The following is a 26,590-nucleotide window of genomic DNA, read 5'->3' as shown; positions in this document are numbered from 1 at the left end:
GCTGTATTCCAAATTCTTATTTTCCAGGATATTGAGTATATTCGATCACATTATAACATTGAAGATTTTATTCATTTTAATCACCACCAGCAAGAGGAACATGGACATCTTTACCATTTTGTCTTAAATCCTATATTTCGTCACTATACAAAACACTTTCTAAAGGAAGTTCTTCGCTTGGCCCACAAATCTTGTCTTTACTATCCTATTTATCCACAATATGTGGAAGGCAAGGTAGGAAGAAAGTTATTTGTATTTTTTATATTAAATATTGTTACCTTTGCTCACTTTATTTTTCTCTTTGCTTCTGTGAATGACTGTAAACAGGAATTTTCTTAGCAACCTGCAGCAAATTGTACTTTCTTTTCTTCTTCCGTGATATAATGTACACTCATGGATGTAGCTGTTGCATAGTAGGGTTAGTCCATAATGCGCTCAGTAGTGCATGTGAGTCCAGACTTACCCGATATCTTCAGAAAGCATGTGAAGGAGCGGAAATTTGAAGTGTACTTGGCCTTGGCTCTTTACCTAGTCTGTGAAGAGAGAGGAGCTCTTCCTAGTGGGTGGCTCCTTCTGAGCTGAGTCACTCTTTGCAAATGTCTGTTTCTCAATTGAATTTAGAGAATCCTAGAGCAACTGTTCTCTAAATGTAGTTAGGTGTCTTAAGTTACACACATTAGTATGTTGCCCTGGGAGCAGCACAGTAGAGAAATAATTTGTTTGCTACCTCCTCACTTGTTTCTGGGAGAAGTGTATCTGCTTCTTACCCGCATAGGTTCGTGTATTGCTGTTGCCTTGTGTGTTGTGTCAGCCACCTCCATAAATGTGCTGTAGTTCTGATAGTCAAGTTTCTGCCCTTTCCTGTCCATTCTCAATAGATTGGTTCTAGGATGAAGTAGCAAGCATCCAGCACTCCCACTCCTGCCTAAGTACAGCACCATGTGTCTGAGTTGTAAGCTGTAGTTTGGGTTTGACTTCGTTTCTTGCCTTTGTGTTGGATGTATAGGTGAACAAACGAGAAACTCACAACTCATCAACTGAGGAGACCAACATTAATAGTTTTTATTTAATTGTTTTTAACATGCTAATACACCTGGTGTATCTTTGTCACTTGCAAATCAGTTAGCAATCAGGTTTTAAAAGACAAGGTATAAAGCACATATAGTATCTTTATATTTAACAATGATTTGTATTTCCTGTCATAGTTTAATAATAGAACCTGATCAAGTTGTATTGTGCCACATACCACCACTCAGCTGCATAACGAATTTTGAGAGGTACCAGTATTTGTTTGGATTCAGGACTAAGTGGAGGGCAGGGAAGAAAAAAGGAATGATGTCACTGGGCATAACATAGCATGAGTAAATGCAAGGGGACAATATTAAAAACACATCCAGGTGGTTTATAAGAACTCTTCAAAAGTGATTTAGGTACTCCAGACTGTGTTTCATCAAAAGTCAGTGGGAACAAGGCACCTCGTTGTCGTTGAAAATGTGACTTGTGTTTCTGCAAGTGCCACAGGAGAACCATAAGAACCTAATGCTGTGTGAGAAAATCCATTTCTGAGAAGAACGTAATTTGTGGAGCGAAATAAAAGATTCTTTCAAAAATACTCATGTATGTATCTTGTCATCAGTCTCACGTCAGAAAAGGGAACACAAGGTAAAGTTTTCAAACATGTCAACTCATTGATGTGTAGCCATCTAAAGCTACTATCTGGCCGAGCCTAATCACCTAGGCTCCTGCCATCATTAATGGAGAAAACACGGTACATCCAGAGGGCAGTTCACCCATCGATCGTAACTACCTATCTTAGGACAGAAAGAATTGCCCTCTGGAGACGTTCATCTCTAACTCTGGGGGGTGTCTGCATGGCTAGCCTAAAGTACACACCTAGCTTTTAGATGGTGACTGAGATGAATTCTGTCCTCGGTGACTTAGGTGTTTTTGAAATCACCACCATTTTTAACAGAGGAATTTTGACAGGTTAGACATAGGTACATTTTCAGAAGGATGCTTTTTCCTGCTTCTCCAGTGTGCACTTTTTGTAGAGTTTTATTAAGTGGTCTCTTGAGGAACCAAAGTCCGTGCGTAGCATTAGGTTCTCAGATTCTTAAGAGGCACTTACAAAAATGCAGTTTAATGGCAGCAGATGGAAGAGAAAAGGTAAATCTTGCTAATGATTCTAGCTTGGTCTATTTCCAGGCTACAGAGTTTCTTTAAGTTACTTAAGCTAATCATTGCTTTCTAATAAGTGGTAAATAGGATATTTAACTCAGTTCTCAACATAGTAACATCAAGTTTTTTCAATATTTGTGGTTGGAATGGTACTTCAGTGTAATTTAGTTTGCATTAATGTTCATTCTCTATTTCCTGTAATTCTCTATTTTTTTTCCTTTTATGTCGTAAGTTATGACAGAGCCAGTCATGCTGTAATAAATGGAATCAGCTATTTCTAATGATCTATGCCTTTCACATTAGCATTAGGGTTTTTGTTCGCTTCAAGTTTATGCCGGTTTATTAACATTTATCACTTGGATGAAATTGACATTTTAGTCGGTATAGAATTTCTATATAAATTCATAACCATTCTTTGCCAAACAAGCAAAGGTTAGCAGTAAGCAGATAACATAGCTTAATGAGGTCAAATCAAGCTGATTCATGATCACTATGGAGAAAAATATCCTCCTGGGGAAAATACTTGTGCTGAAAAATCCCATAAACCAAACCACTTGTTTATCTGTCATTCCCACAGAGATAGTAATGTAATTACTCTCATAATTATCTTCATTAGTGTCAGGAATTATCTGCAATTCATTCCTCTGCTCTGAGTATGTTTGTTTATTTGCTGATTTTTCTCTCAGATTTAGCCAACAGAGCTAAGAATTCTGTATTTGCAAAGCCATACAACAGACATCTGTGATGCACTGTTCTGACATTCTCTCTGCTGAAATATAGATCGCTGTCTTTCAGTTTCAGAATCCCTGTGCCCATTCCCTGACATCTGCCCTTCATTACATGGTTCCCGTGCGACCAAGACGACAGATTGTCTATCCTCTGGAAGAGCTTGGCATAAACGCTCCATCAGAGCAGGTCTCCAAGGATCAGGTGGGTAACAGAAGCAGCAGCAGGCAAGAGGCATAGTGCCAGCTAATGCAGGGTTTGGCAGATGGGATGGCATTACCATCTTAGTGTTGATAGGTTGCTTCTTAATTACATTGAACATGGTGTCCATACCCTTACAATCCCAGCTTTGCTTCTGCACGACCGTCGCTGCTTCTAAGCTTGAATCGCAAACGCATTACAAACAGCAATCACTGAACTATAACATTTTCATATTAAATGCTTACATTTTAACAATATTTTTTCATGATGTTACTTTCAAACTCCCAACACATTTTAAATGCTCTGACTTAGTGTTTAGCCCTTCTTCCTGGTAAGTTTTTTTTTTTTTAGGTATTACGCTCTGCAAGTGGAAAAAGACAATGTCATGCTTCTGACTATTTCTGTAGAAATTGCTTAAGTAAATTTTATTTTTCAGTCCCAAAGTCAAGTTTCTTCCATGCACAAGATACCCTCAAAGAACACTTCAATATATCAGGAATGATTTAACAGCAAAGGAAAAGATTGTTTTCACTACCAAACAGTTCTTATTTGCATTGCACTCATGCAGTCCGGAGGTTCTAAACTAAAAGTCTCTTCATTTCATATGTTGAATAACTTACACCTTATTCTGTCTTACATTTTTAAGTAACTAAAATTTGATGTGAAGATGGTTCCTCACAAGAGTAACTAGCGAAGCTGAAATATTAGGAAAAACACCGTTAGTGATGGATACTCTCAGTAGGTATCTGTAATTTCCTAAAGAAACATAATTAGGGAGCTTTATGTCTGTCTACTAACTTCCAGTTGGCTGAGACGGGCTCCCATATAATATTTTTAGTGCTGTCCTTTTCACAGTTAGTCAGTAATTTTTGGCATCCAAAACTCTTAATTAGGCAGCAGTTGGCAAAGCAAAATCCAGAACATGGCTGAGGCCATTGATCTGAGTTTGGCTTTGTTGAACAGTCTTCCCTCAACGTGCACATCCCTGCCTTCCTCTTCTCTGCAGAATAAACTATCTGATGCTTTTCTTTAAACTACTTGCCATTCTATCTTTAAAATGAACTGTTGCTCTCTTACTAGAAGAGCTCATCTTAGCATTTTTGTTGGAGCTGGAAAACCACAGACTTCCTATGTTTGAGAGATTTGCAAATCCGTTGTCTGCTCCGTTTCCAGGTTCTTCCTGAGGATTTCCAAGAGGTGCAGGTAGTGAGATAATTGTTTAAAATCTCGAAATTTTAATGAATTTCTATTTAATAAAATGTGTGAGATTTTCACTAACAAAATTTTGCTGAAAAAAAATGAAGGCTAACCACTGTATAAGTATCCATGCATATGCGCCGGCTTTAATTATAGATTTTTGACAGACTGCGTTCTATCAAAACTGACATCTGGGGTTGATCCCTAGGTGGTAACTTGAGGATAAAGCTAGTCCACTACTGCTGCCTGTAGTTTTCTGAAGTACCAAGAATTTGAAACCGTACAAAGCTAAATTGACTTCTCTCTTGAGTGAATGAAATGACCTTTGCCCACCATACGTTGGGAAAGCTTTATAACTTAAGATACCATAGGGGACTGAGTGTACTTGTGAAAGTAAGAAGCTGGTGCTGCTTTCAGATCTTGGATGTTTTGTTAGCTCTGGTTGTAGCCAGGCATAAGGCATTTGCCCTCTCTCTACTGGCTCAGAAAGGAAGATTGATCCCCATCAATAATCTTGCTCTTCCCTGCAAAATCCTGCAGCTAAGTTGCAAATAAAATGAGCTGTATTTTATAAAATTAATAGAATCAAATTTCAGTAGGCACAAAATTATTGTACTGCTACCTTTTTGTAGCGATCAAAAAGGCCTGCTCAGACACTCTGTAAACAGAAAGACACAATCCGTGTTGCAAAGACCAAAATATCCCACCAAGGAGTTAAATGTGACAACTCTGTAAAATGGAAAGGCTGAGAATTGTCACCTTTAAAAATAATGTGAGACAAGGTGAGACACATTTTGGTCGTAGAAGATGCTAGCAGGCTAGGAAGTGAGGTAAAAGAAAAGTGGAAAAAACAAAGTCGTAAGGAAAGCGTGGAGAAGAGAGGGAGAAAAGTGAAAGGCGGACAAAGAGGCTGGAGTAGGAATTAGTGGGAAGTTGTCAGAGGCAAGCACCTGGATAGCAGTAAGGAGAAAATGTCTGCTACCGTCTTTGTTACGGTGGTTTTAAACAAGATCTTGCAGGATCTTAAAAGTTTTGGGCAAGCAGGGATTCCAAGTAGTTGAGACCACTCCTCATTTCTTTATCACACTTCTCTATTCTAGCTCACTAAGCTTGTTTTAGCTGAGGGGGCTTTGCCTTCTCATGTTAAAAAGCACTTCTTTCTGACATTAACCCATGCCCGCTTTGTTCCTGAAAGCTGGAGGATGGGTTATTGTAATTCTTGTGTTAGATAGCTCCGCAATGATGGCAGGATTTTTTTCACGTAAACTACAATACGAAGACTGTAAATGCAAGTCAATTTCAGAAACGTAAAATTTTCATTTGACTGCCTGACCTAATTAATTGCTTGAGTATCTATCGCTTAGGATGGAGATAATTGTAATGAAATTCTTGCTTTGATACCCACAAGATGCCCCTTGATATCTAGCCATCAACATCTGCTTCTCATCTACTGCTTTTTCAGCTTTCTGCCTTCCTCTTGTTCCAGCCTTTTTTGGGCTCTCTCTCTCCTTTTCTTGCTGCAAAATTTATTTTTCACCAGTAACAGCTTGGGGCTCAGCAGCTCAGCCATTCAGTGTCTAAGCACAGCTCTTGATTTGTGCATATATATCTCTGTAGGCCATTAGTGGCTTAGTATCTTAGAGAGAGTGCACAGTGGGAGCCCTGAGGCTCAATCAGTTTGTGTATCTCTTTAATACGTTCCAGCCTGCTTGTGAGCATGAAGAGATTCACTCATAAATATTGACCCAGTACAGATAACTCAACCAGAACCCACAAGGACTCTTTCCTGTTTCCTTCCGCCAAAGCCAGAAGCAAAAGCAGCAATCTAAATCAGTAAAGCTTTGCCCTCAGCTAATTCCCATGCGTTGCCAGTCCAGATGGATCTCGGCTGTGCTGGAGAGGTGGTTTTCCTGCAGGTCTGGATCAGTTGTCACAGACAGATAGATGAGCACCAGAAGTGTTAAGTCTGTGGTAACTTGTTCTCGTTGTCCCTCTGTCAAATCTCTCTATTCTACTGCAGTGTCTGGAAAAATCAAAAAGGGGGAAACCCCATGCGCTGGCCTGCTCACACCTGCTTCTAGCAGGCAGCATGAGCTGTATTTTGTGGTGTCTAAGAAAGCATAGGTCCTTTTTCCTGTAGTCTCTCTGGGAGAGCTAGATGTAAGGTAGAGAGATTTACTCTTAAAATCCAGAAATTTATCATATAAAAGCATAACTTACCATTACCTGAATGATTATTTAACTGCAGTTTTCCAGCCACCCTGTTCTCCCCGTGTCCTTGTGATATTTCCTTTGGTTCAATATTGTTTCTAGTTTGAGCCAGGCTTTTGGTTTGTGTTGCTCCTCTGCTTATCATTAAAACGACTATGACTCCCAAGAAATACAGAGTTTGGGAACTCTACCCATTCCTCCTCTCTGTCGCCTGGCGTTTTTATTAAAGCTTTGCATAGGTTTTAAGGCAACCACAAGTTTTTTTCACTCTCTCTTAAACCACAACTCTGTACTGCATCATCTCTGCATCAGAAGACCTGTCACTTCCCAAGCAGTGGCTCTCCATTTCCTAAAGGTCAGCAAGTTCTTATGAACATAGTAGTGTCTTCCTATAACAGTCACTAATGACAGAGTATGTTTTTACCCCACTCCTTGAGATGGCAAATACGTTTTGCTGCTGATTTCTGTGTCTGTTCCTACAAAACTCTATCTCCCATTGCTCTACTGAAGAGATTTGGATAACTCAGGTGAGGATTGACTCAGAAGGCACAGAGCGGGAGGCATTAAACTCACTTGTCTCCCACTGCAGCCCTTTGGAATGGCACAGATGCTAACGATCTTATTTGCATCTAGTCCTGGAAGTGTCCAGACTTTGGGATGCCTGTTTAGCCTGTGCCTCTGCAGCAAGCATATCGGAGGTTCCACATATTAGCTCAAAATTGCATCAGGCCATACATCTGCCATGCTCTAGGGTTTCATGACACAGACCTGAAAAAGCTCCTGTCTGCTCATTAGATCAAACACTTTCTACAGCTGTTTCAAATCAAAAGGAAATATCTGATTTTTTGCATTCTGAATCAGTAATCGGCATTGAAGTGCCAATTGGCAGAAGATCCAAAGATTCAAAATCTTAATTCCCACAGTGTTAAAACAGATTAGATTATTATTGTGTTTTGCACATCTGTCAGTCATTTCAGTCATGTTACGTTAAAAAACAGTTGGTTACAACAGAATACTAAATATCTTATAAAGTGCTGCTGGCCTTTACAGTGCATGTAATTATTGGTGGAGTAGAAAACTATGGATAATTAAATAATTTTTAATGATATCTTCATAAATAAACAATTTATAAACTTGTTTGCTTTCTCACCATCTGGGAGCATTCTGTTATCCATCTGCTTCATGTAATTATCAATAAAAGGGAAGAATAGGTGATATAATTAACAAGAATAACTGATCCACAATGAAGAACAAAAATGTCACACATCTGTTGAATTATTTTCTTGTTTCTGCCCTTTCATTATTATTCATGCTATTGGTTGGGGTTTTTTTATTTCATGGTTGCATTCAAGCTGTCAGGTTTTATTGCACAGTTCAGAATTGTTTTTTCTGCTACAGCTCATAAAAAGAAGACAGAACAATTATTAAAGCATTGCAGAAGCCCACACAGTGTTGTATACATTTATTTTTTTAAAAACCCAAACAAAACCAACCCTTTCTCGGTTAATTTTGTGCTTCTCAAGTGATGCTACAAGTGCATTACAGGAAATGTTTAAATCAGGACAAGAAGTAGCGAGTGAAGGAGGGTCAGGCAAAAAGCTGGAGTCAGATGCTCAGCCCAGCTTTCTGTTCTCCGAGCTAGTCGACTTTAAACTTGTTCAAGAGTTGTGTGTTGCCAGGGTGGTTGGATAGATGTCCAGGAAATGACTCAGGGGAAGAATGCCTGTACAGCAGTGAGTTCTGTACTCCTTCAGTGGCCATGATTTCATTTCTGTGTGATTAAACAGTGTGCTTTCTCAGCAGTCCTTTATTTAAAAAAACCTTCCGAACAAAAGTAACTTTCATAGAATCGTAGAATAGTTTGGGTTGGAAGGGACCTCTAAAGGCCATCTAGTCCAACCCCCCCGCCGTGGGCAGGGACATCTGCAACTAGATCAGGTTGCTCAGAGCCCCGTCCAACCTGACCTGGAATGTTTCCAGGGATGGGGCATCCACCACCTCTCTGGGCAACCTGTTCCAGTGCTTCACCACCCTCAGCGTAAAAAATGTCTTCCTTATCTCTAGTCTAAATCTACCCCCCTTTATTTTAAAGCTGTTCCCTCTTGTCCTGTCACAACAGGCCCTGCTAAAAAGTCTGCTGCTGTCTTTTTTATAAGCCCCCTTTAAGTACTGAGAGGCTGCAATAATCATGCTACATTCTTTTATCTGCTATTGGAGATTATAAATTTAGTTGAAAGTTGGTTTACCTGACTGGAAAGCACACAGAGGACCTTATCAGGATAAATACTGTTTTGAATCTGAAGAAAAGACCTCACATACATGGAATTCAGTAATGCAGTGCATGAAAATGTGCCACCTTTTGTTCTGAGCAGTGGCATCAGCTGTGGGAGGTGATATCCTTCTGCTCCTTCATACTTGCATTGCTTTACAGGTTATGTGAATTGAAATATTGTCACTAGAATGGTAAAGTCTGCTTAACTCGTATGTAACGAGTTAGTCTTACTAATAGCACTAGCCTGTTTTCTTCAAAAGAGGATTTTCCCTTTAGCATTTTGAGCAAAACTTTCAATGTCCTTTTTTCCCCTCAAAGTAGTCATGGAGCTTTTGCTGTCACATTATCAGTGGTGTGTACTGTTTTGCAAATGTGTAGCCTGTGGACTCCATGACTCTCTGGACCATCTAGAAGGGGTTTGCAAAAACGAGAAGCTAAGAAAAGTAGGCCTATTGTCCATATTCTTACGTTGTCTGTGTGTAGTTCTGCACTGCCACGTGAAACCATTTGGGGTCAGAACATGAGAAAAGGCTGAAAACATGCCCTCCTGTTTGTAGTCTGGGAAAAATGGAAGCTTAACTACAGAAGAAATGGTAAATGTTAATGTAAGATTCAAGAAGAAATCAAAATACAAGGCACTGCTAACTTAATAATAGTTTTCAGTGCCAGTATGCATGTATTTTTGTGTGTTTACTTGATTCCATGCTGATGCTTATGGCATGTGCTATGAATAAATGGCCTGAAAGCAGTTTAAAATAATTTTTAAAAAAAGTAAAATGAGAGAAAATACTTAAGATCTATACAATATTTTTAAACAATACATCATTGTTTTTAGAGTAATCTTATGACTTGTTCCATCGAGGTGTGTGTTCATGCATGTTTGTTGTATTGCAGAAGATACTCAAATGGGTTGCAAGTGTAAGTACTGTTCTGGACTATTCTCTATTAAATTAGGGGGGTTTATGTCTATTGTAAAGTTACAGGACTTTAAAATAGAATAAAATACATCCTGTATGTTTGCCATAGTTTCTAAAAAAAATTTAGCTATCAGGTAAAACTGAAGACAAATCTAAAACATTTTAAAGTTTGACAGAAACTTTCACTTTTGGGGCAGCTTGGTTAAAAAGGAAAATAAAACAGATATATATGAGTGTTTGTATACGAAACTCTTCTCTAGATGTTAGTGTCTCCCCCAGCAAACTCGAGGCATTTCACTCTCTGTAGCTTCTACTTTCTTATGTTTAGGACAGCTAATTCTAACTCTTTACTTGTATGTTAGTGTCTCTGTGTAGTTGGGACGTACCTGACTACACCTTCTTCAGTACTTCTTACTGGAAAAAAATTGAACAGGATCTTGAATGTTTTGGATCAGCAGCCCAGACTGAGCATAATCCATTACCTTGACCTATTAAGGAAGAGGAATAGAAAAGACTCAGAATTGATATACTGACAGTTAACACCTTGCTGTCAAGGTGGACGAAAGCAGAGGAAAAGGAAGGGACGTTTGCAACGTATGGCTGCAAGTCCCAGCTAATCTATAGAGTGCAGCTAGAAAAACTTAGCTCAGTTGTGTTTAAAGATAATAAAACCAAGGAGTTAAAATAAGCAGATTTTAAAACATGGGGGGAAAGGCTGTGTACGACAGAACAACCTGTTCTGAACAAGCAAAGCTCTTTGCTTCTAACAGAACAGTTGAAAGAAATGGAGGGAGCAAGGCATTTTCTACCTTATGCGTCCAAAGAGAAATGTCAAGAAGGTAGGCAGGTACAGACACAGTACTATAAAGCCACAAAGCCTTTGCTTTGGAACGCACGCCCACCTGAAGTGCACATGTGTGTAAGAGCACATCTCGATACAGCTCATGGAGCTGCAGTTACTGGGAAGTACCCGTTCCCCACCATGGTCTGTATGCATTACCACAGAAATAGTTAGCCATGCTTCTGTAGATGCCTTCTCTCCAACTGTACTCTGTAATAAAAGTTGAAAGTGCACCAAATTACTAGGAGTGGTTAAGAAAAGCTGTTGGTGCTATTTTACTTTATAGCTGTCTGCCTTATAGCAAGTGTATTCTGACTTTGTAGAAAATCTGTAGTAGTAGGAGGTTTCACTTTGGCTCAGTTTCAGTTCTGCATGAATTCAGTTGAGGCACTGGAATGTACTGAAAGTGGCTAAAATGCAAAAGGTTTTTGATGGATTTATTTTTTTTTTTTTAAAAAAGCCTCTACTAAGATAACAGAATAAATATAGCAAAGAGAGCCTAGGTAGGATGGGCAAGAGAATTCCCTGCTTTTTAAATATCAAGATTCATGTATCAAAGTTAAAACAGAAGCATTCCTACATGTTATAATTTGTATATGAACACATTGGTATTACAAACACAGGCTTGGTGTGTGTAGTTTTCATTTAACCAGAAAAGTAGTATTAATTTTTAAAGAAGTAACTGTTGCTTAAGATGCTACTGTGTTTGAATAATGAATTTTTAATGCTTTTGTAGTATGTGCGTGGATTAAAATCCATTATTTATTGTACCTCCACTTGATTGGTAAAGGTGATGATTTTATAGCACCAGCAGTCATGCAAACACAGTCATTCTGAACTGATGGCTGATAATAAATTTCTCTTACTGTAAATGTCAGTGGGTTTTGTGTGTTGCTGCCATTACATCTTGTTTGGAAGGCTGAATATTACACAATTATGGGAGGCACCAGATGGCATCATTAACAGAAATGCTCTGAATGTTTACCACTTATGTGCATGTGTGAAATTAAAAGTAAGATGACCTATCTTTATTTTGAAAGCATGGTGTCAGTACTATACAGGTGTTAATGACATTTGCAGCAAACTAAAATAATCATTTCTGCTTAAAAACAGGTCAGACTTATTTTAAAGCTTTTTCAAAGCATTTTGTAGATTGACTTTGGAAGTAGCATAATTCCAGCTTGTAAGGAAGGCATAGATTTTTTTTCCACAGAAAAGTAATGTTCACTATTACAAAATGGAGAACCACAGCTGTTGTCACTAAAATATGACTCTATAGTAAGCTGCAAATCAATCTCCCCTTGTATCCTAGTACTGTTATTTAGTTACCTTGTGTTCATTATTTTCAGTATGAAATGTGATGATTTTTTTACATTTTATTTTTTAACGCTTTGAATTTTAGACATCTCTTACATTTTTCAGTGACTTCAGTACATTTAGAAAATGCTACCTCTGTTGCCATGAGTCTGTATGCAGAGTAGGTATAGTGGACAGAGATGCTTCTGTCTTCTCCCTTTCCATACACAATCCTGTTTTGGTATGGGTATTGGGGTACTTGTGATGCGTTGTGGTGGCGTCTTCTCTCAAGAGAAGTCCTCAGAGGGAAACCTTCCTGAGCCAGCCAGCATTGAGAGGTTTTTCCAGTTAAATCTCATCAGGGATGTTCAGTTTTTTTCATAGTGCCTTTTGGAGCTGGACTAGAGAGGTGAAGCAGGACTTGCTTAAAATCAAAGCTTAAGGAAATCCTTTCGTTTATTGTGGAAGAAAATTCTTTAATGTCTGGAAATGCTAGCGGTATTTTCAGTAACATATAATTTTGCTGTTTATAGGTAATTCCTAATTTTATTTTATTTTGTTTATTCTGTGTGAAGGTAGTATAATCAATGTGTACTCTGATGGCACAAGAACTCTGTAAAATAAACCCGAGAAGTTAAGGAGACATTGTTTGAGTAAATGATGGTCTCTGGCTGGCTGCTCAGACCCTGGCCCTAGTGTAGGAAAGTATTTTCTGTATGCATTTACATTCAGAGCCAGTTAGAAGAAATGAGTGTTTTTCCATTAATTTTTAATGGCTTTGGTTCAGACTGTTAGATCTCAACTTCTCTTGTGAAATTGTCATTAAAGAATGAGCTTTGATTTAAATTATGTCATTTGGAGTCTACTTACTTACCTAGTTGGAATGACTTAATAGCGTGTTAATAATTATGCCACTAAAAGCAGAATTTAAAGCGTTCTCTGTCAGCCCTGATACTTGGGAAGCATTTGCATGCTCTTTCGACCCTCCAGGCTCCAGCCTTCTCTGTGCAGGAGTGCAGGGCGCCATGACTCTGATTTTGGCACAGAGTAGTGACGGACCAAGCTGCAGGCCCCCACTTGCTGGACCTGGACTTGGGACCTTCTCTCTCTGCCTTCTGGAAGTGCATGGTAAAGGATACGCTCAGACATCGAGGACTGCGTGACTAACAATGAGAGCTAGGTTGGCTATTCAAATAATGTTGTTCAGATGTCTTGGAAATTTGTTCAAATAACCTGTTTAAAGATGAGAGTTACCAAAATTTATTGTATAAACTATGTGTTTAGTACAAACCATTAATTTTGGTAGTTTTCAACTTCTAAATTGCTTGGCATGTTTTTTTCATGTTACTCAATTAGATTTTTATGGCAGTCTTAGTAGGCTGAAGCATCTGTCTGCTTTAAAGGTATGGGTTACAATCCTTTTCCAGGGTTGCTGTTTCAAGAGTGTGATGAGGCAGGAGCTCCTGGGTGCCCAGTTTCCAGGGCAGTTGCCACCCATTGAATTGTTGGTACAGTCATCAGCAAATCTAGAGGATATTTGGCTTTCCTGCAGTTTTGCCTGGAGAAGCTGAAATGCTAAATTGTAGAAATATAGAAACTATAGCTATCCTTCCTTGCCAAGAAGGCAAGAAGACTGTTAACCTGTCACGGATGAATGGCATTCTCTGGGAGAAGGCATGTTATTGAGAGGAGCTGGCACTATTTATACTGCTGGTATGTGGAGAAGCAGGGCTGCGTAGTGAGAGCAGACCTGCTCTTACCCCCATCAGGAAGCACAGAGGGGCTGCAGGGAAAAAGCAAGTGGAAGTTTGCTTCCTTGAACTGCCCAGCCCCTGCGCTGCGGAGCCCTGTTGCTGGATAATCACCAATGCCACGGAGCGCGGCACAAAAATGTACACTAGGATGCTGCTGGTCCTCACTGCAACTGCCAGAACCAGTAAGAGTGCCAGAGAGGTACCCCAGCAGAACGGTTTCCATGACAGCTTTCCCAAAGCACCTCTGCCTCTCTAGAGCAGACCTGTCGCCACGTGGACAGGCACAAAGCAGCACAGGCAGCGAGGGCTCAGCGCCATCCCGGTCCTCCTCGGCAGGGCTGGGTCTGCAGCCACCCACTTGCAGCAGCCTGGCATCGCGTGCCTGCCTGCGTCGTGCTCCCTGGGAGCGGTTTAGTGCAGGATGGTGCCACCTGAGCAGCCATTCTCAGCCGCACCTTGGCGGTGGTGGGGAGCCAGGCGGTGCTGCCAGGGCATGGCATCCACCGGAGGAATGTGGCAGGCAGGGCTCCATGGATGTGTGTGTGGTCACCAGCTTGGAGGGATTCAATCCAGCGTTTGATGCATAGTGCATCAATCGTGCTTCCACTGGGGAGGGGGAAATGCTGTCGATTAGAAGTACTGTCTGCCGGGCTGCTGTCAGCACAGTGAACCTTTATAGACGCTGGATTTGTGTGCAAGGTGGAGGCATTGGTCATTCTTGTAGTCAGATGACTGAGTGATTATTGGTGGTAGCGTTTGCAATGAGACTTTGGGATCAGCTAACATTGCTGGTAAGCAGTGTGGATATTGGTTTATCTGCCTCTACAAATTGGCTCAGTGTCCATTCCAGTTGCTATTTCCAGAGACTTAATGCTAGCTCTTTTTCTTGATCAGTTGTTTCTGTGCAAACTGTGCACAGTCAAAGCGTACTCATAGGAGTCCTTTACCCAGTGACTGGCTGTACGTGTTTCTGTGTTGTACAGACTTTGAACTTATGGAGGTCAGTCCTTTGCAAGTGTTGTGGTTTAACCCAGCAGGCAGCTAAACACCACGCAGCCATGCACTCACTCCCCCCCTGCCAGTGGGATGGGGGAGAGAATTGGCGGGGGGGGGGAAGTAAAATTCATGGGTTGAGATAAAGATAGTTTAATAGGACAGAAAAGGAAGTGAAAATAATAGTAATGATAAAAATATACAAAATAAGTGATGCACGATGCAATTGCTCGCCACCCACTGACCGATGCTCACCCAGTTCTTGAGCAGCGGTTGCCGCCCCCCATCCAACTCCCCCCAGTTTACATACTGAGCATGACGTCATATGGTATGGAATATCCCCTTGGCCAGTTTGGGTCAGCTGTCCCGGCTGTGCCCCCCCCAGCTTCTCGCTGGCGGGGCATGAGGAGCTGAAAAGTCCTTGACTAGTGTAAGCACTGCTTAGCAACAACTAAAACATCGGTGTGTTATCAACGTTATTCTCACCCTAAATCCAAAACACAGCGCTGTACCAGCTACTAGGAAGAAAATTAACTCTGTCCCAGCCAAAACCAGGACAGCAAGGACTTCTGAGGAGCAGGATAGTGAGACAATCTTTTGGCATTCCATCGATAAGACACTGTATGATTATTGCCAGCTCCAGTTTTGCTGTTGTGCCTTTGGGCACAGCCAGATCGTCTCTGGGAGTAAATCAGTCTATGTTCTTGATGTCAAGTGTAATAGACCTATGATGGTTTATGTAAATTTGACATACAGAATTGAGAGCCATCCAGCCCAACCCCTCCTGTATTTCCTTCCACATTTATGCTGGGAGTCCAGCTCGGTAATACCTGGAAGGTATTTCAGGCTGAAGTTCCTAGATGTTGCTACACTTTTGTATATATTTTTTTTAAATCTTGCTCCCCCCCAAAAAAAATTATATTTACTACCTGCTTTCACCTCCTTCCAAGAATATCTTGTGATAGAGAAATTGGTCATGAATATATAGACTGTTTTTCCAGAAGCTGAAGATCAGTATTTACCCATATAAGGATTGGTATAATAATACTGACTTCATTCATAAAGGCCTTTGAGGACTAGGGATGAAAAATATTATATAAAGGCTAGGTATTATCTGTGCAAACTGGTTTTATAGAGCCACAGTTACTAAAGAAGGTTCTTTGAAAAAGACAACAAAATTCAGGCTGCAGTCTTCATCACGGTTGTATTTCTTTTTCTTTTTCGTTTTCCTTCCATTTCTGGTATTTGTTTAAATCTGTGAATGCTTGGAAACAGCTTTTGACAACATGTTTACAGACATTCCTAATGAGACTTTTTGGAAAGTAGCTGGTATTTAGAAAAAAAAATAATAATGCAGGCTGAAAAAGCATGCATTTTCCAATAATTTTTGTTCATATCTCCTTGGTAAACATTGATTTTTCTTTTTTCTTGTGATTCAAATGGAGCTTGAAATTAAAATAGCTCTGTTTGTTCACCTTCTTGTTTGCCTGCCACTATTGCTGACCTCAGCACTTATCTAGGAACAGGTTTGTTAATCATTTTTACTCCTTCTGATGGTTTTTACAGTAACAGAGTTCAAATTATGTAGATCCTGTACAGCAGTAACTATCACTCAGGCTTCTCAGTAACAAATGCTAAATTAAGACAAAAGCATCGCAGGCAGGTGTAGAATCCCCCACGACAGGGCTGGGAAGGTCCCTCCGCGTGGTTCCCTGTTACTTCCTGTAGTAGTGAGGGATGTGTGAAGATGCCGAGTAAGTAACAAATGAGTCAGTCCCACGTTTATCTTGTAGTACCCTGAGCAGTCCCCCTGAATTCAGGGGCACTTTAACATACTTAAAATTTCGCAAACGCTTAAGTGTGTAGCTGGATAAGGCCCAAGTCCTCAGCGTGTAATAAAATCAAGTCTAAATTCTGCTGCATTATAGAGTCTTTGCATGAAGAGTTCCAGTGATGAGTGTAACAGCTCTTTGACACGCTGCTGATGTTTTACTAGGATATATTTACCAATACCCAATTCAGAACATCACACTGGTCCTTTTCTGTCAAAGTTGAAATCCTTTGTCCAACTTGGTTTTTCATTTTTGGGTGCTCAGTTTCCTTTTTTTCTGTTTAAATGAAGGTAACGTGCTATAAAACTAGACCTATTGTAGAACAATTACACAAAATATTTTTAGAAATCCTACAAATAGCCCAGGGTCCAATGTGTAAAAAGAGAACTAAAAGGAGCTACAAAATATTCTTCATCTGAGTTTGTACCACCAATGTATATTGTTGAGTAAATGTACAATGAATATGTTCCCAGGCAATATGCAAACTGAGTGGCTACCCAGATGGGAGATCCAGGCACGCACAATGAATGTACGATGCTTTACCTGGTTTGAAAGTGCAAAGGAAAAAATGCATACAAACATGTTTGCTAAAAACAAATAATTATTTCACGTATCTTTTTCCATCGGTTACTTAGGGTAGAAGGATGCGTGAATTTTTAATGCTATAAATTAACCCTACTCTGGCACATATTGTGCTGTGAGATCGTAAGTGAAAGACATGATTTACATGCAGGGTTTGTGTTTTCAGTGGAGTATTCTGAGAAAAGCAGGAGCATTTTTAATGGAGGTAAAGTTTGAAGGCCTCTAGATGCTGGCTGTCCACATGAAAAAACATCCCCCATGGTTTAATCAAGAAAGGCCACCTTTGTCAGCAGTTGGAATTGAAGGCATAGAGGGCCCTCTGCCCTCCCAGGTGGAAGCAATGTGACAGGTGGTGCCGTGGCAGAGGCTGTCAGATACCAGAGTGGAAAGGAGGGAAAATAATCTTTTTGATAATCAAAGAAAATACTTTTTTCTGAGCTATGTGTGCCTTTTCTAACAATGGCAATTACTGCGTTTTGCCTTACATTAGTTAATGATTGCTGTTTTATTTAATAAATTGGATACAAAATAAACAAGTTAGTTTGCTATTGACCTATCAATTATGATGTCTGATTACTCCTCTGGGGAACATATGTAGTCATTTGTCCTGACATTCTGTTAAAATAAGGTGGTATTATGGGACCAATCCACCTAATTCCTTACTCCCTGGGGCCATTTAGTGTACTTAGCTGTTAGAAAGGTGATTTCTGAAGCATGACAGCTGTTGGTGTTGGGGCCATTGTGTGGTGAACAAAAACGGTTATATTCTACTCATATGCTGCCTTTGTATCATTGATACAGAAGCCATTTCATAAATTAGATACAACTCTTCCCTAGGAAATTGTATTACTGCTTTGTATTTCATTGTTGGAGTACACTTAAAAAAAAAAATCCAACAAAAAACCAACACAGCACTGCAGTAGAAGGAGATGTTTGAACTTGGCATTGCTGTAAGGTCTATTGGGTTTATCCTATTAGCTGCTGACATTCCTGTCTAGTTATTTTGGTTGATTAGGTACATTACAAGTAGTTTCTCTTCGTGTTCTTTTTACGATTTTATTAATTTTGTTAAAAGCCACGTTTCTGCAAAAACATCACTAACAATTTTTCCTCCAGAAGGCATTGCTTTTCTAGAGAGTTGCAACTCTCTGTGTGCAGCAAAAAAAAGCCTGTCAGAGTTCTTGTCTGCAGAGTTCACAAACCCAAGGAATTTGAATACCAAGATTAGGGCCTTAAGCACAGTATTCTCAATGCCTATTTGTGGTACCATGAGATCTCCGCAAGCGTCAGCACTTGCAGAACTATGTCAAACATTGTAGTCGGGGCATACTCATTTAGTATGTTATAAAAAAACATAGTCCAAGTTTTATTTTAAGCAGTGGGGCATGCCTTTTATAATTGGCCTTGGTTCTTCTCACTTCTTAAGATCTCTTCCAGTGATGTACATTTTCAATGAAATATAAAAGTTTTTTTCAGTTTCTGAAATGTGGAAGTGTTATAGATACATTTTCATTTATGATCAAAACCCTTATTACTGGCAAATCCTGCTGTAAGAAGTGTTTAACCATGTTAAAAAGCACTGGCTTTGGATTAGATTGTTAGGCTTGTTCGTAGAGACTTGTAGATGACTTACAGAACAACAATTTGGGTGGCGTTACAGTCGTTCTGTGGCTTAGCCCTGGCTAGTCAAGTCGTTCCTTGGTGCAGGGCTGTCTGTGAGACTGCGGGCGTGTGCTGGATTTCACACACTTGACTTCGTTAAGCAGCCACCATGGGCCAGTATACTTTTTAACACATCTGGAATTTTCTTAGTGAAGTCCAGTCCCTGAGATGAATCTGGCTCACCACTGGATGTCATCATTGCACTGTGGTGAACTGCAACCGGAAGAACATTTATCTGGCAGTAAAAAATCATGTTACTTGACCAAAGAAGACATTTAATTTTGACACATTTTAAATTACTTGCTGTACAGTGATGACAGTTTGCAAGTAATTGGTCTATAATCCTTCCTTAAGGTATAGGACGGCGCTGTAGTGTGTTTTACAGACAATTCTGCACCTTCTGTGGTGAGGCTATGCTGAAATCTCGGCTGTGGGTCTCCACCATTGCAAAGACATGGTATAAAAGATCTCTTGGGGATCTCAATGTGCCATGTACTTCTTGAGAAGGCCAATGTCATTACCATAGCTTTAAAATAAAATACTTATTCTTCATATATTGAGTTATTCTGTCAACTAATATATAGTGAATATATTTCTACTGTAATTTCATAGGAGGAATTTAGAGGACTTAATTTTATTAACCCTCTGTCTCCTATTCGTAATAGAGGAAAACCTGTTAGAAGTCTTAGATTGCTTCCTGCCTAAGTGACGCAGCAGAAATATACAGAAGTGTCTGACAAGTAGCTCAATTTTCTATTTGTCTCTTGAGTGCATTTATGAATCTGCAATTATGCATTCTGTGAAATGTGAATGTATACAACCCCAAAGCAATAAGAAAAATGTGAAGCGTGTTGTATTGCAAGATGGAAAGTATTTTCCTGTCTTTCATCAGAAATTTGAAAACTAAATATACTTCAGGGCAGAAAAAAAATTGTCAAATGCAATATTATCTCTTGACCCTTTCTTGCATATTTGTTTTGAGAATCTGTTAGCTAGTGAGACCTAGAGACACAAATTAAAAAAAAAAAAAAATACATGGAGTTTATTGTCTTAACCAGTGTATGCATTAAGAAGAATGGAATCTGAGAAGCTAGTAATTAAAAATGTCATAGTAAGATTTTTGGCCACAGTATTGATCTCGGTGACGTTGAGATACTAGTTTACTCATTTGACAGCCTGGCTTTCAGTGTAGCTGCTCTGTATTTAAGAAAAAGCATTAATTCTGTCATTTTGGAAGAGAGTTTTCAATTAAACACACAAAGACACTCAAGATGTAAGTTCCTAATTAAGTTAAAAGTAAAACCATTTCCATAAATAAAACAGCAAGAGTAAAAACTGCTCTAGAAGGTATAAAAATAGTCTTAACATTATGTAAATATATGTTCCCCAGGTGTTAGCTAAATGGTAGTAAATTATAGAAGAGGCAGTGTTTTCTCCTCTCTTACAAGGACTCCATAGCATCTTTTCCACGAGAAGCCAGACCATTAAGCTCTGCTAATTTGCTGTGACCTATTAAACATGCACATATTTCAATGTTTTAGTACCGTTTATCTATTGTGTTATCTTGTGCTGTGCACAGAAAAATCGTAGTATTAGTCATGTCAGTGAGCCCTAATAAGTTTTGTATGAATGCAAGGTAATGCATTACTGATGGTTTAATGATTCTTAGCAGACTTCTGCTGTTTTTTTTAATGCATTTCTATGTAATTTTACATATTTTTTTTTACAGTTGAGTTATTCTTTGAACCACATAAATCGAAAGCTGGTACTGGAATCTAAAGCGTCTATCAACAGTAGAATTGTGGTGGTTGGTGCATCTGATGTTGGAATCTCTTTTCTGGAAACGCTGGTTTTTTGGTATGTTTTTAATTTGATTTCCTTTACTGAGAAGACTATGTTACCTTTTGTTTGAAGGGGCTTGCAAGTGTGCTTTAAGTCTGTGTCCAAGTACTAGGTGTTAAGGTTTGAGTGTCTGTGGATGTAAAGAGATAGGTGCTTGCATCCTGGCTGACTCTGGAACCCAAAAGTGCTGACAAAGTTGCTCGTAGATCCTCAAGGTGAAGGCACACTGAAAATGAGAATTCCACATACTTAAAATCTCTTTGACCGTTGTTCTTATACAAAAATCCTGCAAGTGGAGGTTAAGTCCATAGCCCTTCATGTGTGCTTCAAAGCAGTACTGATCTTTAAAGCTAGCTGTGCCCAGTGGGATCACAAATCACTGTCTGAATCCCTCCTTTCTCTTACCTTGTTGTGATGCTGTGTTTTCAGGGCTGTGCAGAAACGTACGACATACGCTTGTTGAGTTGTAATCTCACTGTGATTCTCGATAACATCTTTTGATACCTTTTGATTCTGATGAGGCTTTTGATGTTTGGGATTGTTCAGGAACCAAGAAATTGTCATTTCTGGTCCTTCTGCCATTTTTGCTATAGACCCTAGAGTGGGTGTGGGAAAGGTCTAGCAGAGGACACTGCTCTCCGGCAGCCACAGCCTGCTCACTGGCCCACCAAGAACACAGGACATCAGCATACGTTAAAGAATTTTTCAGCAGTAAAACTGCAAATCGAATTGCTGTGGTTACTTTGAGTTATCCAAACCGGAGTAAATAAACTGTATAAACTGGTTGAGAATGGGAATAGATGTATGCAACTGTTTTTATACCTTCCTCTGTCTAAGCCAGAGTAAAGTTATGGACAAGTTCTGCTGTTTTACAGACTTTCCAAAGTTAGGACAGGGGTGCTCTCTCTCTGATACCTCACTGCTTGCACCGTCTATGCCAGTACCCGCTCCATACCAGTTTTAGAGGGCTATCAGGAAGTCAGACTGTGTGTGTGACAATGCAGTTCCTTTTATGCAATTGTTGTTTTCCTCATAGATTAAACGTGTACTAGAAATGTCTTGAAAGACTTGCAGAAATGAATATAAAATTCAAATTCTTTGCAATTATTACAACAAAATGTTCATTGCAAAAACTAAGGGAGGCTGGCATTTTTATGGTTGGCAGAGAATTGAAAATTTTGCCTATTTTTTCAGTTAAGCCAAAGTTTCTATTTCTACAACAATCATTAATAACATCACAAATTAAAATATCAATATGGCAAGAGAAGAAAATGTTGAAGTGCTTTATGGATGTTGTTATATTGCTAGAGCAGTGAAGAAAAAATACCCACTTCTTGCTCTTTTTTCTTACTTTCTGACTTCCTGTACAGCATCCCCTCTCGGGGTAAAATGATTTTCTTCTCATCCTCCTGTTCTCAGCACCTTTTAGGCTTTCCGTTCCATTCAAAATTCAGTTAAAAATGTACTTTAGAGCTATTAGCCACTTTCTTGTAATTCATCCTGTGCTGTTTATTACTATGCTTTCAGTATAAAATACTGTGAGGGAAAAACAAAGCATATTCACGCTCCAACCAAGTCTGTCAGCCAGAAGCGAAGTCTTTCTGCAGTGAACAGGACATACAGATAGTATTGTGTCTGCAGGGCAATCCTTCATAGGTATCCTTCTCTGAGATACCTCAATGAAGACTTTTCAGCCAGAAGTTTTGTTTGAACCATATTCTAGCAAAGAGTTCTTGCAGAACATGTCCTTCTTGTACGTAGGAGAGAGTGCTTGTCTTCAGCGCTGCACAAATGGAATGCTCCCACGTAAGAGAAATTAAGTATTGCTCTGAGAACGCAAAAAGCAACCAGTCAGCACTTAGTGCAAAATGTCACAGAGTTTATATTAATATATGTACAAATTTAAGAAAGATTATTTTTTTAATTTTCACATCAGCAGCAGATAAAGTCTCTTGATCAATGTGAAGGCCTTTTAATACAATTTAGTTTAATTTACTCATAATTTTTTAACATTCTTTGCAAAGGTTACATGCACTAAAAATAGCTAGATTGAATCAATTTGTAAGCCCCTAATCCTTAAAAAGAGGAAGTAGTTTTCTCCTCATTATTCTTCATACTTAATTATTTTACATTATCAGTCACCATGGAAACGCACAAATGTAATTCACTTACCTACATAACAATTATTAGAACTAGATTTTACAAGTGTTTTCAACTCGTTTGAGACTGAAGAAATATATTTTTCATTGAACAGAGAAAATAATCATGAGAATTACCTCTCCTCACTTGAGAGCTGCAGCAGGCTGCCTCTCGCTCCCATTGTGCTGGGGCAGCGGCACTACAGTTCGCAGCATGTCCGCCGCGGCAGAGTGCTCCTCTGAGCACTGGGAACTGAACTGGGAAGTTCAGTGTTGTTGCTCTTCCAGCAGTGCCGTGCAGCAGCCGTGGGTACCGCTTCTTATCCACCCCAACCATGCTGCAAAGGGGGACCGTGTGCTGTGAACTGTTACCTTACAAAATGCTGCTTCAGTCTTTCGCTGTGGCTCGTTACCTTGCGGTTGGAGTTTCTGGAAACGGAGATTGTCACAGAGGTCAGAGCACTGGTGCACCCAAATCGGTGCCCGTTATTTCAAAGGGCAGTGCAGAAATGCTGCAAATGAGTATACGGAATGACCTGCCAGTAGGGGAAGTGCTTCTGAATGCTTGGGGTGCTCTGATCCCTGGAGAATTGCATCCGTTGTGCTTACTCTAATGCTAGGTCAGTGAAGGTGATCTCATTATTCATGTTTCACCATTCAAATAAATATCTCCTGCTGATTTTTTTTTTTCTTGAAGTGTAGTCACATGCAGACGTGTTTTCAGCTATAGTGCTACTTTTCTTTAAGATGCGTATGCATTTTTTATTCAAGAAACAGGGGAACGATGGAGGCAGCAGTGCTGGCAGTAATGCAGAGCCTGGCCTCCCTTCTCACGCACCAGACGGCTGTCAGTAGGTACAGGTGCAAAAGCAGCTCCGGAGGCTGTGCCTCTGCTGCTGCTGTCGGATGCGAGGAGCTGCAGCGAGCTGGGCAGCAGAGCTGAGATGCTGTGGAAGGCGGGGAGTGAGTTGCATCATAAATTGCTGCAGTAATTAACTTCCCTGCAGGAGCATGGCAAGCAGGGAAGGAATTGTGATTCCCACAATTCCTGCATGAGGCTCCTCCTGGGCAGTGCAATTATATGCTTCCCCTTGCACAAAGCCAGGACTGAGGTCACTCTCTAGCACTAAGACAAGGCTTATATAATTGCAGCAGCATCAGACCGTTTGTTAAAGTGGTGTAAACTCTGAGCGATGTCCAGTCCTAAAGGAGAAGTAGCAACTGAACAAATACTCCCCTTGTGAAAAAGCAGCTCAGCCCAGCAGCGCGGAGTCTCAGCCTCTATTGTTCTCTGCCCTCCAAACTGTTAGTGCTGACTGGCGCTCCTGCCTCCCCTTTGTTGTAGGATGTGGGGAGAAAGCCCTTTCAGCGTCAGAGTGAATCAAGTCAAAGAAACTCCAAAGAGAGGTTAAGCTAAAATACAATTTTTATTTATTTTTAGTTGCCCTTGAGTGACTCGGTCTTGGGAAAAAAAAAAAAGAAAAAATTGCAAGAGTTTTGTCAGACATTCCAGTAAATATGTGTATGCCCCCCACTTACATTTGCAGTACTCTTAGCCACTAACATTGACAAATTACATGAATGAAGACCCTAGAAAGGAGTCTGATTTAAGACTAAAGGAAGTTTTAAAAACTTTGTCATCCCCACTGAGATCAAGTATGCGTATACTAAATTTATAAATGAAAAAACTGTTTTAAATATTCAACTTGCAAGTATTCAATGAAAATTGTATCTGAAAATTGTTTGCCAGTGTAAATCTGTTTCTGTGAGTACAGATTATCAGTACCTATGAATATGAGAAAAGGAGTAATGGGTTCGGTTCAGAGTTCTGCAAATAGGAATTCTTGGAGGTGAGGTTCAGCAGGAGAAATACCAACTGCAGTTCAATAATTTATTTTAAAAAGTGTGAACAGCTAGAATTGGGGATAGTTCCAGTGTTCTCCTAAATGTATGTAAGCTACAGCCCAGCATTTTAATCTTTTCATATTCCCAAGTACTGAGATGCTTTAAGAAATAAGCTCATTGCTAAATACTAATTTACCAGGAGGGCAGGATTTTTTTTGTTTCTTCTTGTTTTCTTTGATAATGTAAGAATGATGGTCATGGCAGCAGCATTAGGCCAGAAGAACATACAAGTAAAAAAAATAGCATTTTCAGTTTATTCTGGTGGATGATTCACCAAACAGCATGCTAACTAGTATGCCCTGACAGCAGGTGATTGAAGTTTGGCTGCAAGAATGCAAAAAGCTTGCTCACAGCAGTATCTTGTCATTGGTTCCACTGTAGTGAGCCAATTAGCTTTTTATCCACCTCTTTGCATATAGCTGTGGAAAGCGTTATTGTCTTCTGATTATAGGGAAAACCCTTTTTAATCCATGATTTTGAAAACCTCCTTAATCCAACCTCTGGTGTAAACAATGACTTATTCTCTGAGGATGATGGAAATATACATAATGTGCTACACAAAATAGCAATAAAATGAATGGTGGCTAAGATCACAATATTTTGTATGAAAATGTTGTGAAGTATATTTCCCTTTCCATTTGAGTGCATTAAAATAATTATTGCATTTAAAAAGCAAATGGATTGAAGTATATTTTTGTCAAAGCCCTGAACTTTTTTCTTAAAGTAGAATTAGATTCTAACACAGTAAATCTGGGAGTTTTTGTCTGTGGGACAGTTTCTCCCTTTGTGAGTTAAAGGTATCTAAGATTAGCTTAGAAATGGCAGGGATTTTTAAAACATGTTTTCTGACAGAACAGCTACAACTGCCGTTATCTGGCAGCACAGTATTATACAATATCCTGCACATCTGTCCTGTTTGGCAATAGTTAGCATAATGCTTGCTGTTTAATTAGGCTTTTTATCTTTGCATTTGTCTGAGAACATCTGAAGCCTTCCATGTTGCCTGTCACTAATTAGTTGACTAATTAAATAGTTAGTGCTTACTTGCTGATCACAGGGCTAACATGTAATGAATGGTTTAGTGATCTTCATTGTTTTATACTATCTATCTTTGCCACATGAATTGATATACATGTGCTTCCTTTTGACTGCCTTTTTTTCATACCAAGGCAAATCCAGAACAATGTTGTAGTCGACCATGTGTTCAGTGTCACCGGGCCTGCGTCCTTCAGACATTGTTGCTTTCCATCATTTCTGGTGAATAGAGATCAAGTTGTGACAGAGATAAATAAGATAGGTCATATCTCGCGTTGTTGCGCAGTCAGGATCACAATGAACGCTGTCAGTGACTGATACCAGACATAAACTAGGGGAGAGGATATGGGTCAAGATCAGCCTTCCTAGCAGCCGTTTGACATGCCTCTGCCAAAAAATGATACTCAATTAGCATTCATATGTGGTTATTTTATAGTTATATTCTTGCTTTAGAGACAGTTTTCGGTTTTAAGTAAGATTATTTCAACTTTAAGTACTTGCCCTTTAAACACATGCAAACATTTGTCTGAGCCCGAACTATTCTTTCACACTTTAAATTTGTAAGTATCTGTAGATTTTCTGTTGTTACTCTTTAGATATGAATACTCTAACTTCTTGTTGCATGTCAAAACTTACCTTGGAAATAGTAGTTTTCTCATAAAAGGCCTGTTTCAAAATTGAAATGAGTCACAAGAATTTTTATAGAATTATATTTTGTATTTATCATACCTCTCCTGGTGACTAAGTATGACATTAGCATGGCTGTTTCAGCAGCTCTGCACAGAGCTTGGTAACCTGACTACCTGAAGCATCTGGTAGCTCTCAGATCAATGCAGTTCAAAGCAAATAAAGAAGCATTCCAAGTGCAAACACTGCATTTAGGTTTTCCAGTTCTCTGCTAAAGCGATGGAGGAGGTGTACTTTCTCTTCTGTTCATATTTATTTTTCTTTGTTTGCAGTTTGTTTCCCAGAGCTCTTGGGGAGGTGTAACTACTGAGTTCTTCAAAG

At 39.5% G+C, this 26,590-nt stretch overlaps 1 protein-coding gene across 1 annotated transcript in view; it reads left to right on the top strand.

Moving 5' to 3' along the window:
• Nucleotides 1-26,590, top strand: part of CFAP61 (cilia and flagella associated protein 61) — a 125,561-nt gene that overhangs the window by 35,081 nt on the left and 63,890 nt on the right. The window contains exons 15-17 of the mRNA XM_076335266.1: nucleotides 28-234; nucleotides 2,974-3,108; nucleotides 20,392-20,519. Of these exons, the coding sequence (XP_076191381.1) occupies nucleotides 28-234; nucleotides 2,974-3,108; nucleotides 20,392-20,519 (470 nt within the window). The remainder of the gene's footprint in view (nucleotides 1-27; nucleotides 235-2,973; nucleotides 3,109-20,391; nucleotides 20,520-26,590) is intronic.

This window comes from Aptenodytes patagonicus, chromosome 3 (genome assembly GCF_965638725.1).
Source record: "Aptenodytes patagonicus chromosome 3, bAptPat1.pri.cur, whole genome shotgun sequence".
In the NCBI taxonomy this organism is placed as follows: Eukaryota; Metazoa; Chordata; class Aves; order Sphenisciformes; family Spheniscidae; genus Aptenodytes; species Aptenodytes patagonicus.
The sequence above is the reverse complement of the archived record's forward strand: the minus strand, read 5'-3'. Positions and strand labels throughout refer to the sequence as shown.